Source organism: Austrofundulus limnaeus, unplaced genomic scaffold (assembly GCF_001266775.1).
Source record: "Austrofundulus limnaeus strain Quisiro unplaced genomic scaffold, Austrofundulus_limnaeus-1.0 Scaffold62, whole genome shotgun sequence".
NCBI classification, from domain to species: domain Eukaryota; kingdom Metazoa; phylum Chordata; class Actinopteri; order Cyprinodontiformes; family Rivulidae; genus Austrofundulus; species Austrofundulus limnaeus.
Window position 1 is genome coordinate 228923 of NW_013952464.1, and position 12340 is coordinate 241262.

The window sequence follows — 12340 nt, forward strand, 5'->3', positions numbered from 1 at the left end:
AAGTAGAAGTAAAAAGTAGGCTGAAAAATAATTACTCAAGTACAGATACCCAAAAATTATACTTAAGTATAGTAAACTATTTTGAACTTACTTTCCAACTCTGCAGACAACAGCACAAAACTGGCTACAACTCTGTAGTTTTATAGATTATAGAGCTACAGTTTGATGTAGTGGTAGCTGAGCATCATCTCCAGCAAAAAAAAAAACAAGAGCTGAAACATCCTGAGTGCACAGAAATCTTTCCCATGATTTGACTAAAATGTTACAAATCCATCCCTTCTCATATTCCTAAAGCAGCAGGTGACATGCACTCAGTCAGAAAATGCTTCAGCTTTCTTTTCCTTCAACACAGCCTTTGTGGCGTTTACTGTAAACCCCAAACCTGCATATGCACTTTGTCATTTCAAAAATAATTATATCAGGAGCAAAAGAAAACCTTGAGAAAGAAAGTGAACCACCCTCACCCCCACTGAATGTGTGACACTGACATTTATCTTCTTTAGGACACAGACGACAGCCAATTTGGCTAAACCCCGTCCTGCTTCATGTGTTCCCGTCTGGATGGTAAAAGTGATGCTTCTGCTGCCAGCTGTRACCGTCGCCTCTCTGGGTGTAATGGCCTGCTTCTGTCCCCTCGCCCCCTGCAGCTGCCGGCCCCTTTCCTTCCGTTTTCTGAGGCAGGCTGCAGCTGACAGGACGGCACAGACCGGGGGGACAATTAGAGAGGCGTGGGAGAGACCGCTGAACCTGTTGCCAATTACACCGGCTATGATCTGGAAACGCACAAGACGGCCCGATTAATGGACTTCCTGTTTAAAACCAAACTCGTGTGGTAATATAGTGCAGACAGTTTGAGTATGAAAATTAAAACAAGTTCATTTTCTTTATTAGATTTTCTGTAGGAACAAGTTACACAGGAGTAAAAGTGCATTCAGAGAAAATTGATGTAATAAATGTAACAGAGCAAAAAAACACTGACAAACAAACAACTGTTGTAATACACAATACAATATTAAATTAAACTTGGAAAATGACAACACTCCATCTCATCTACACCGTGACCTAAATCTAGGAGAGAATAGCCATGTCCCCTTCACTGCAGCCCGCCCATCATCAGTGGGAGCTCTTCCCCAGCAGCAGGCTCTGCAGCTGCCTCATCCGGCTCTCCTGCGGCAGCGCCAGCCTCTTCTCAGCTGCCTCCTCTTCCTCCAGCAGCTGCTCGATGTACCAGGAGGAGCCCAGCAGGATGTGGCCTGTGGCCTGCATGGAGAAGACGGTCCACCGGAGAGCCTCCCTGCAAGCACAGAGTGGGACAAACWGTCAATTCCCATATGCAGAGACACGGTTGGACACAAATATGCAACATGGCATACACACAGCCCAGTTCAGAACAAAAACATGTTTCAGAAGCAACAAACTTCTATTGACAGCCTCTGAAATCCATTGAAACAGTGATAAGCATCACGTTTTGATAAGTCCACAAACTATAATCCTCTGAGGGTCTGTGTCAAAGCTGAAAACCAGCAGCGATGACGTAACACCTGATGAAATTAATCTCTGCACAATTTACCCTTTGTTCTTCTCGGAGCGCACGATAAAAACAAGCACTCATCAAATTACAACTTCCTGTTCTGCATTCAGAGGGGCTGCCAACAATACTGGAAAGTGCTACTAAATACCCTGCWGACATACAGGGAGAAAAACAAAACACTGAAGAACTGGAACTGCGTCAGAAAAATTAAATGCTTTGCAAATTAGAGTCAAAACATAACTTTAGTCTAAAATTAGGTATCTTCCCCCTACAGGCAAGTAGTTACAAAAAGCTTTTACAGTTTTTACTCACTTTAAAATCTTTTTGGCTGCATAACAGCGCAGATCATAGGACACAGTGTAAGCACCGTACAGGGTCGCTTTCACGTTCAAGCAGCCGATAAAATCTTTGGGGTTGTTCTTGTAGAGGTCCAGGGTCAGCTTGGCCACATCTGTGCGGTGCTGCCGAAGGCGTTCGATGTGTTGATATCTGGAGGGGCTGTTCTGTAAGGAGGAGTGGAGGTACTTAAATTAACGTAAATACCATTTACATATGGACACTGCTGGGTCTGATTAAATGAACATCTTTTCATGTCTACAAGAATTATGACAAAACAAACTTTTGGTGTTCAGCCCACATTTATAAGCTGCATAAGTCATTGATTTTTGTATTTTCAATCAACAAGCCAAACTAAAGGGAGACTGATGAGCTAGACAAATGTCRCCATCTAGTGACAGTTCCTGCTCAGAGACTTACAGGATGAGGGGTCCATTTCTGACCCTTCTCCAGGACCATGAGAACCGTGTTCTCTGGCAGCGTTTGGAAGAACTCCTCCGTGTCCACACCGGTGCCGTCTTCATCCAGAACCAGAGCGCTGACGCACTCTAAAGTCAACGAGAAGCTGACCTGAAAATAAAGACCAAAGAAAAAAAATCATGTATATGCACATTATTTATGTGAACTGCAGTGGGAGGAGAGGAAACTCCCATGAATCACAAAGCACAAGTTTGTCTCCAAAAACATGTTTCAATATTAAAGGAGTCATTTCCTGCTTTTAAATCTCTTTTTCACATTTAAATCATTCAGTTGGGGTCTGTATAAAGTGGAACTGCCATACTTTGATCTGAATTCCTCCTTATTGTAACTCCAAAAGCCCTGCCGCTTTGCTGAGGTGCGTCTCAGAACTACTCGTTTTGAGGCTGTCTCTTCAAACCCTGCCCTCCTCCAGCTTCCAGACCCATTTATTCTAGTTTGATAAAGGGGTTTACGACTACATAGAAGCGCATAAATGTTTTATTTACAAATTAAAGAAAAGACTTGTCCATCTAGTTTTACATGTTGGAGCCAGAGCCTGACCCAGAGGAGGAAGAAGACAATGAAATTACTGTATAGTTACTAAGTCCAGACTTTATTTGGCAATTCTGTCACAAAAACTGTGAAGTAATAGTTCAGAAAAAAAATTGGTTGGATATTGAAATCCATTACTTTTTAACCTCAACAGTATCAAAAAATGTACTGCAGTAGTGGCATGACTAGCATTGACAAAGCCACGTTGCTTTGTTTAGATTTACTCAAAAACAATTAGCAGTTTTCCTCTCCCTCTGCTTCTCCTATGCTGTCAGACTCAGCACGGGGGGGAGGGGCTGCTAAAAACACAGGATTCCAGCGATGGTGGAGTGACAACAGCAAGCTAAAAAGATCCAAAGTCTGCATGCACAGATAAAATGTGGCGTCAACAGTCAGCAACGTGTTTTCAGAAGTAGCCTATGTCGATTCAGAGGTTGTTGTGCAATCAGATCCGATTAAACAATTCTCTGACACGCTTCGATCGAGTATCGATACAGTTCGCTACCAACAGACGTTACTATCGCATGGTTCTGTGGATTCTCAGTCATCAGGACATGGAAAGTTAAAAGAAAAGCAAAGAAGCAACTGAACTTCTTAAGACGTGTGGAGCTGCCAGATTTAAAGAGCATGACTCGAGGTTAGTGTCTTTATGGAAGGATCGGCTTCCACCTCTGATGTGAAGGTCAGATGAAATGAGACGTGAACGTTCAGACTGAGGTCGCTTTGAAAAACATCAAATATGTGGCTAAATGACTTTTCAAAGTCTATACTGTGTGTTCTAAAATACTCGTTTTTGGGTTTATTTTCATAGAAGAGCATCGATAAGAGGACCGTTAAAATACTGGATCCATTAGAGCATCAATAAATCTTAATGATGCCCATCCCTGATAGAAAAAAGGGAAAACTTAATAAAGCTGAAAAAATATGACCCAAACAGAATAAAAAGATATCTACACAGCACCGGGACAGACTAAACGCAACTTTTCTGAACTCCTAGAGACTCCAAGTCCACAAGAAAAAGCATTTAATGGCTGAAGAGGTGGATTTTGCAGGATAAGTCTCTTAATTTAATCAGAGTGATAACATCTCACTTTTGTTATGGGCTTGAAACGTGAACAGAAGGTCACAAACAAGTCCTGGTTACTTCATTCCTTCAACACTTTGTACATTTCTAGTTTTTTTCTACTTTAAACTTTTAATGCTACAAAATGGAGGAAACTTCCACAAGTTCCTCACCTCCCTAAATGTTTCAGATAATCTGCAATTCCACCAATCTTGTTGGACTTTGGCTCAAATAAGGGTTAAGATTTTAATGAGATAACGTGAAAAACTAAGAGAGCAAAAATACGCAGATAAAACAAACACGAAGTGTGTGAAACAGTGAGAGCCAGAGTACAACGTGATAAAAGAACAGAGCCGACAGACACTAACAATAGGTGATGTGTTAAATTTCATCATCTTCATGGCTCCATGGTTTCTTTAGCTGTACAGTTCTCTCACCTTGTTCATCAGGTCCTCGAGAGTCTCTGCCATGATGCCTTTCTTCACACCCCGGTCTGCGTTCGTGACCCTGAAGGGTTTTGGTCGAAGGGCTCGACCCGACAGGAGCTGTTGGGTCATGGAGGCGCTGGCTGACACACTCGATGTTACAGCCCTGAAAAGGAGAGAATATATAAATTAAGTATAAATCTCACTTTAAAAAAAAGAAAGAGACTAGAGCTGGTAGAGGAAAGGTTCTTACTTGGACAGGCTGGATGGAGTCAGGAGGCCGAGAGACTTCATTGCATAATCCATCTGAGAACTCATTTATCTGTAATAAAGCAACGTTTCTTTAACAGACCTAAATTCAAAAGGAACGTAAAATAAACTTATATTAAAGGGGAGATTGTGATGAATCTGAAAGGTCCATCTATCCATTTTCTTCTCATTTATTAAAGTTCCAATAAAGTCCAGACAAAAATACAAATTAAATCTTACAATGAAGAAATTGTGGCCGTCCGCCTCCTCGAAGTTTAGAAAGAAATCAGTGTGAAGGTTGTTTTCCTCAGCGCTGCGTTAACACACTCTGCTCCTGTTGCACCACTTGGTCAGTGAACTTTGTGCTGATGACTGCTGCGCTGGTTTCAAGCTTTGTTGGGAAACTGTCCTCAGACACTCCCAGCTGACCTTGAATCAGCGTCACACTGGTATAAACTGGACTTAAAAAGGTTCTTCCACTCTAACAGCTAAAACAAACGTTTAGTATAAAGAGATCTGTTTTACATCAGAGTCATTTTGAATGAGGAATATTTTATCGCAATGTGGTGTTTTAATTATTCAGAATTTTTTTTTTAAACTGAAGTTTTGAATTTTGAATGATAAAATCAAACGAAACAAATCCAAGATTTCTAATAAGTCAGACCATGTTATCTGCTGCTGTATGAGACAGGGCACATTAATTTGCCACTGTCAGTGTGTGTTTGTCCTGTTAGCATAATATCATGTGAACCATGCAAAAATGAGCTTAGTTAAAACTAAGGTATAAAAGAAAACAGGTGATACACTCCTTTTAAAAACACTTAGCCTGGAATATTAGGAATACAATTTCTGAAAATGAAATTACAAGAAAAAAACTGATTTTATGTACAGTGTGGAGATCAAGTTCAGAGTTTTAGTGCTGTATGTGTCCCAATCAAACTTATGTCTTAAAAGAGCTTAAAATTAAAGTATATCGATATTAAAAAGTTAATTAATAAAGCTTTGATTTTTACATGTTTGTTTTCTTTAAGACTTTGATTTGAGAGATAATGACCATTTATTCAGTGATCAAGTAAAATAAATTAAAGTTTAAGACCATAAAGATGAGCATCTCTTAATCCCCACATGTGGTCATGGGTGACGTCCAGGGCATGACATCACATGTGCGTCAGCATCAGGTGCGTCTGTGTAATCACATCATCTAACAATTTAATCCACACGAAGGTCAGGATCACCCGACAGCTCCTCAGCTGAGTTTAACAAAACCAAAGTACAGATACGACAAATATTCACACAAACTGAGTTATTGATAAAGGTGCCTTCAGCTAAAATTACAAATATGTATATACTTTGTACTATATTAAAAAGGATATTTTTGCAAAATGTCATATGAAAAGTATTTATTATTATTATTTGCAYGCATTTTATGAAAATAAAACAAGTGTCCCTTACAAAAATGTTTCCACATGTGGAAGCATTAAATTAACACATGAAACATGTTCTGTCCAGTGATTTTTGGAACATTTTCAAATCTTTATGGGACTACATGTGAGAAACCTGTCCAATTCATGTGGCTTATTAAAAAAAAACAGCAAAATTCTTACAATTTCATCTTTAAGTATTTTAAGTGGTTTGGCAAATTTTACAGATTGATTTTGCGGTGTTAATGTTAACACGTCATTCGTCGTCTGAGGGTGTGTGTTCCCAACCGTGTGTTTGGACTTTGGCAGGAGCCTGATTACATCAAACATTACATTGTTCTTAGGACAGCTTTAAAGATAAGACGTCATGCGTACATAAAAAGAAACACTTCAGTTATAGCTCATGGTAAGTTCTGCTCAACTCGGTTGCTATTAAAGATCGCTTTAATAAGTGTAAACTTAAATTATTATCCCTCTGTTTAGGTGCAGAGAGCTGCACTCATTCCTCAGTGGCCTTTGAGTCTTCCACAGTTTTACTGTCTGGAACACTGGATAAGAATAAGCCATGGATGAGAGATTTAATCAGCATCAAGACACAAAACAAGAGGATTTTTAGAAGTTCAGCCTGTGAAAACAAAGCCCAGTGTTTAAAATAAAATATATTGTCTTACTTGTCTAAATTACTTTGATTCAACCTTCAAAAAAGTCATAACGGCATTTTTCTCTTTCCACACACCTATTACAGAAATTTCAACAAACTAACAGCTGTTCCAATTTGTTTAGTCTCCACTCTGACCGCCAGATGGCACTAAAGCTTTGAAGGAACAAGTTTTGAACACATCTGATGATGAAGCTGCACTTTGCTTTATTGACTCCAACCAGGACTTTATTTGCTGAACTCGCGTTAGTTTCTCTGCAGCTCAGTAAACTTTCTGCACCGTGAAGAGCGCCTCGTGCTCCCACGGCTGGCACCAAAAAAATAAACCATCGTGTTCAAAAAGATGTTTGAAAGGACGCTGACTTACTTCTCCTGCGTGCTCCTTGTGAAGTTTCTGCTCAACGAGTCTGGGTCTGCACCATTTACACACCGGTGTACCTTGACGGAGTGGGCGGAGCCTGTAGGATCCACTTTAACGACCCGGTCAACAGGAAATACACCTGGACACAACGTGCTGCTCGGAGGCAAGGTGTGTGAGCTGGATATAATTTTTTTGTAATTGATATTATTGTTGTGCTTTTTTCCAACGAGAATCTGATTCGTGATTAAGACACAATAAACTCTGAGTTATTTGACAGATTGTTTTAAGGTGTCTTAAACGCCCCTCATCACCACTTCTATCCGTCTGTTTCAACGGTGAAAGAAAACGAGCTGAACTAATTTAGGCGATAATTACCAACACCTGGCTGGAGTTAATTAGGGACAACATGGCGCCATTTTGAATGTTTTTTTTTCTTTTTTCCTCCATCTCGACTCGCGTGCACGTAGGCGGGCGCGTGTAAGAATCTTGAAACATGACCAGGTGAACCAATAAGTTGAGGCAAGGAAAGTAACACTTCAGAAATAAGACAAACAAAGTGTATTACAGTGACGTAATGATGTTTCGGTTTTTATTAACCCTCTGGCATGGTGTTGCCCTCAGGGAACGACACACACACACACACACACACACACATTAAAAGTCTGATGACAAGTCACATTATATGATCTATATATTAATAGGGACCCCAAAGCTCCTAAAAACAAGGGTCAGATTCATTTATTTTTTCCTAAAATAAAAAGTCGTGCCGGGTTCCCAACCTGAAATTTAGGAACCATTTAGTGTGATCAAATTTTAAGTGGTTGAAACTTGTTAAACGTTTAGCAAATAAACTCTTTTTATTCCTACATATATTTATATCATAAAAATGTTTTGTTTTGTTTTTTTTTTCTGAAAAAAAAAACAACATAGGCCTACTGATGTCAAAAATGATTAATTTACTGTTTGACTCTGTTCAAATTTAAATGCTGTGGGATGTTTTGGATACCTAGGAAAATTGCAGTTAAAAAGGAAAACAAAAAGTCTTTTATAAAACATTTAATATTTATCTTTGTATTTAGAGTTTATTCTTAAAATCGCCACATTTATTTTGCATTCTTTTCCAAAAGGAAAGGAAGCGGTTTCTGTGTAATACTGGCCTCTGCTGGTGACAGTGTGGTACAGCAGCTTATCTGATTCAGAGCACAAAGATCTCCTGCTCTTTTTCTCTTTGCCCACAAGATTGTATATTTCTTATCAAACATTCACTCTATTGGGATATTTATTCTTCATTTTCCACCAGTTTTTGWGCTTTTTCTACAATTTAAATATAAAAACATTTAGCCCCTTCATGATGTTTCGGCTATGATTTATGGTATTTCAGTAATTTATRATTTTGGAGATGTTTAACTTTATCGTTTTTCATTAATGAAAATGAATGGATCTGTTTTCAACATCCTTTAAGTCTTTAAAATGAAATGTTTTAAATATTTACTGTACTTTTTACCTTTTGTTCTTGTTCTGCGTTTTTACTTCTTTTTGCTAATTTCAGCCTTCTTTAGCTTCTATGTAGCTGATTTTAGTTTTTATCTGCTGATTTTTCTCTCATTTTGACCTTTTTTTTTTTACTAGACAGAGTTTCTGAGGAAAACAAAGTCATTTTTCTTTTAGTGGATTTTAACGTAGACTGGTTTTCAAAACACTGTCCCTTACGYAAAACACTGTCTTCTATGGCTAGTGTTTGTAATTTTACCCAGATTGTCAAGCAGCCTACTACAAATTCCTTTGGCACAAATGGCAAAAATACCTCAACTTGTATTGACCTGATATTTAATAATATTCCAGAGCTTTGTGTACAAACAGTTTCAAAAGCTGTGGGGTTCAGTGATCACAATCTGATTGCTTTTTCAAGAGACACAAAATTGCTCAAATCAGTAGTTAGGATTGTTCTCCACAGGTCATTTAAAAGATTTAACCCAGACTTATTTATATCTGACATTAATAATATTCAATAGTCAGAGGTTCTGTGAAGAACAGAATGTGAGTGTTGCTTTAAACACATTTATGGAGAAATTWATGAATTTGGTTGATAAGTACGCTCCTCTCAGAAGAAKGTCTAYAAAGAGTAACAGTGCACCATGGCTGGACAGTGAGTTGAGATCTTTGATGCTTCAAAGGGACAAGGCCAACGCAGTTGCTCATAAGTCAGGGTGTTCTGAAGACAGAAGAACTTACTGCTCATTGAGAAATAAGGCCACAAAACTAAATCACAGTAAAAAGTGTGATTATTGTAAACAGAAATCCCATAACTCTATTAATGATATTAAGAAATTGTGGAAAACCTTGAATGTATTTTTTTTCTTTTTGTTTCCACTCTCAGAGGAGTAAGATGCTTTTTCCTTCTCTCCTGCCCTTCCTTATCTTTCCCTGCTTTGCTGCTTGGAGCCTTCTCTACATTTTTCATCCGAAACTACAAATTATGGATATTTTTATTTTTATGGATTTGGTTAACTGGTCTCTCAATAAAATTTAAGGAACAAAGTTTTGTTCTTCCATGGGAGGGCATGTCAAAGGTGGGACCTCTGTTCTTCTCTGTCCTGGATATATATAACTGGATTCTGATCACTGGATTCTACAGATTGGCTTTGTGGTCTCCTGGTGTTCTACAAAACAGTGTTGGTGGCTGTTCATCTCCTGGCTGACTGACCAATTTGATGGATGGCCGTATTCTATCAGCACTCGGACATTTGCCTTGAGTGAGCTGGACTCGGTCTGCAGGTGGTTCTGCTGAGGGCCGCGGGCCGGGTGTGGTCCCTGGACTTTGCTGGCCAGATGGAATTGATCTTGGAGAAGCTGATAGATCAGCTCGGTGGAATTTTTGCCTGATTGGATTCACCACCTTGAGATGCACCAGTAGACATTAAAGCAGATGGAAATTTGTTATCGTCTACCTGACCCATCTGTTCCCAAAACAACTGATTACAGAATCTGGGTCTCCCCTACAATGGCCTTGATCTGTTGACTAAATTCTTCCTGCCTGGATTACGTCGATAAGGCTCTGCCTCATACCTGCACCCCTCCTCTCTCACCCGTCTAATTTGATTTCCTGAGCAGGCTGAGGGCCACACAGAAATGAGCAGTTACGTCAATATTCTGAACAATGGCTGTGCTGGTTTTGGGGACTGGATACTTMGGGCCTCCTAAACTCACTTACTCCTCTGGCTAATAAATCTGCCCTATGCAGAGGTTTTTCATAAAAACCATAGAATGTCACAGTGTTGATATGATGTTTTTGCCTTTTTTCCTCTTCTTCCCTTGTGTGGTTTTTAGATTTTCTGTTGTTTTTGTTGTTATGATAGCGCAAATGTGTTTTGCTGCCTGACCGGTCTTAACTGCCCCCTCCCGCCTTCCCTGAATGTACAGCACCTTGTGAATTTATTTCTGTGAAAGGCACTATATAAATAAAACTTTACTTACTTACTTACTTAACCATCTTCCCTGTCCCTGCTGAAGAAAGCAGACCCAAACCATGATGCTGCCACCACCATGTTTGACAGTGGAGATGGTGTGTTCAGGGTGATGAGCTGTGTTGCTTTTACACCAAACATATCATTTTGCATTGTGRCCAAAAMGTTTGATTTTRGTTTCATGTGACCAGAGCACCTTCTTCCACATGTTTGGTGTGTCTCCCAGGTGGCTTGTGACAAACTTTAAACAAGACKTTTTATGGATATCTTTGAGAAATGGCTTTCTTCTTGCCACTCTTCCATAAAGGCCAGATTTGTGCAGTGTACGACTGATTGTTGTCCTATGGACAGACTCTCCTCTCCACCTCAGCTGTAGATCTCTGCAGTTCATCCAGAGTGATCATGGGCCTCTTAGCTCAATCTCTGATCATTCTTCTCCTTGTTCCAGATGAAAGTTTAGAGGGACGGCCGGGTCTTGGTAGATTTGCAGTGGCCTGATACTCCTTCCATTTCAGTATGATCGCTCACACAGTGCTCCTTGAGATGTTTAAGGCTTGGGAAATCTTTTTGTATCCAAATCCAGATTTAAACTTCTTCACAACAGTATCTTGGACTATGGAAGTGAATATGTAACAATATTTTAATTAAAATGGAATAGAAATGCTGTTTCATTTTCAACATGTACCTGATACTCATTGAACTTCTGGAGTCAGTTTGCTGCACTGAAAGTAAAGGGGCCAAATAATATTGCACGCCCCACTTTTCAATTTTCTATTTGGTAAAAAAGTTTAAAATATCGAATACATTTTGTTCCACTTCACGATTGTGTCCCACTTGTTGTTGATTCTTCACAAAAACATTTAAATTTTATATCTTTATGTTTGAAGCTTGAAATGTGGCAAAAGGTTGAAAAGTTCGAGGGGGGCCGAATCCTTTCACAATGTACGTTTGTTTTAAGCAGCCTCACTGATGAAAAACTCTCATGCTGCCGTCATCTGTTGTCTGTGAGCTCCTGTTAACTGTTGCATATGATGCATATCTACATAATGCGTTTCCATAATTAAAGCTGCAGCAGTCTGAAGTGATACATGAAATAATTCAATTCCATGACCAGAGTAAAAACAGCACAAGCCTGAATCAGATGAGCAGTTTGTTTCTCTCTGTTGCTTCACATTTTCTGCTCGGCGTAGGAGCACAGATGAGTCATTTAYCCAATCCAAAGCAGATCATTTATCACACCTAAAATAGCTGCGACTCATTTGCTGAATTTATCAAGTATTAGTGAACAAAAGTCTATAGAAAGGGTCTGCTCTCGTCCCAGAGGTCAATATCCTGCTTGTGTCTTTGTCCTGCATCTCCTATCAGATGTGGCTGACGCAGGCTCATTTGGCTCAGGCTCATTCGGCGGTGTTTTATGGGTTGCTCATGCTTGCAATTAGACCAAGCGTGGTTGTTATCRGAGCAGAAATGAATTAAACTTGAGAAGGAATCATGATTATCACATTGGATTTAATTAAACAACATTTTTTTTGTCCTTTAAATTTAAGAACACATGCGAACACAAGAGACAACATTAAAGCGCAGCTTCTGACCGTGAGGTGAACAACCTTTCGAACTAAAGACCAGCTTCATTTGACATTATTGTGGCAGTTTTACATCAGACAGTCTAGATGTTTTCATTTTAAATGTCATAAATGGGACACCAAGAGTAAAATAAAGTGTTAAAATATGTCGCTAACGTTTTATTATTTAGCTCACCGTTCTTACATTTAGCAAATTTTTACTAAATGTTAAATTTAAATGTTTAATAATATATTTAAA

At 39.2% G+C, this 12340-nt stretch overlaps 2 protein-coding genes and 1 long non-coding RNA gene across 4 annotated transcripts in view; 1 reads left to right on the plus strand and 2 right to left on the minus strand.

The window, feature by feature from the left end:
• Positions 1–858: 858 nt before the first annotated feature.
• Positions 859–7146, minus strand: cidec (cell death inducing DFFA like effector c). 2 transcript variants are annotated; one of them, XM_014009815.1, is made up of 6 exons: positions 4856–4980; positions 4620–4688; positions 4379–4532; positions 2288–2437; positions 1844–2034; positions 859–1294 (listed from the first exon to the last, which is right to left on the minus strand). In XM_014009815.1, the coding sequence occupies exons 2-6, from the start codon at positions 4682–4684 to the stop codon at positions 1114–1116; spliced, it is 741 nt and encodes a 246-aa protein (XP_013865269.1). In that variant the 5' UTR covers positions 4685–4688; positions 4856–4980; the 3' UTR covers positions 859–1113. The 2 variants fall into 2 exon arrangements, with proteins under 2 accessions (XP_013865269.1, XP_013865270.1); XM_014009816.1 differs by lacking the exon at positions 4856–4980 and adding an exon at positions 7062–7146 and having other exon boundaries at positions 861–1294.
• LOC106518501 (uncharacterized) lies at positions 2846–3812 on the plus strand. The gene is made up of 2 exons (XR_001310325.1): positions 2846–3515; positions 3690–3812. It is a non-coding gene; the product is annotated as an uncharacterized LOC106518501 (long non-coding RNA).
• Positions 7147–7296: 150 nt separating the features above from the next.
• The window catches only part of LOC106518500 (urocortin-3), a 6307-nt gene continuing 1263 nt past the window's right edge, over positions 7297–12340 (minus strand). Inside the window, exon 2 of the mRNA XM_014009817.1 lies at positions 7297–7579. The gene's annotated coding sequence lies outside the window, so the exon portion shown is untranslated. The remainder of the gene's footprint in view (positions 7580–12340) is intronic.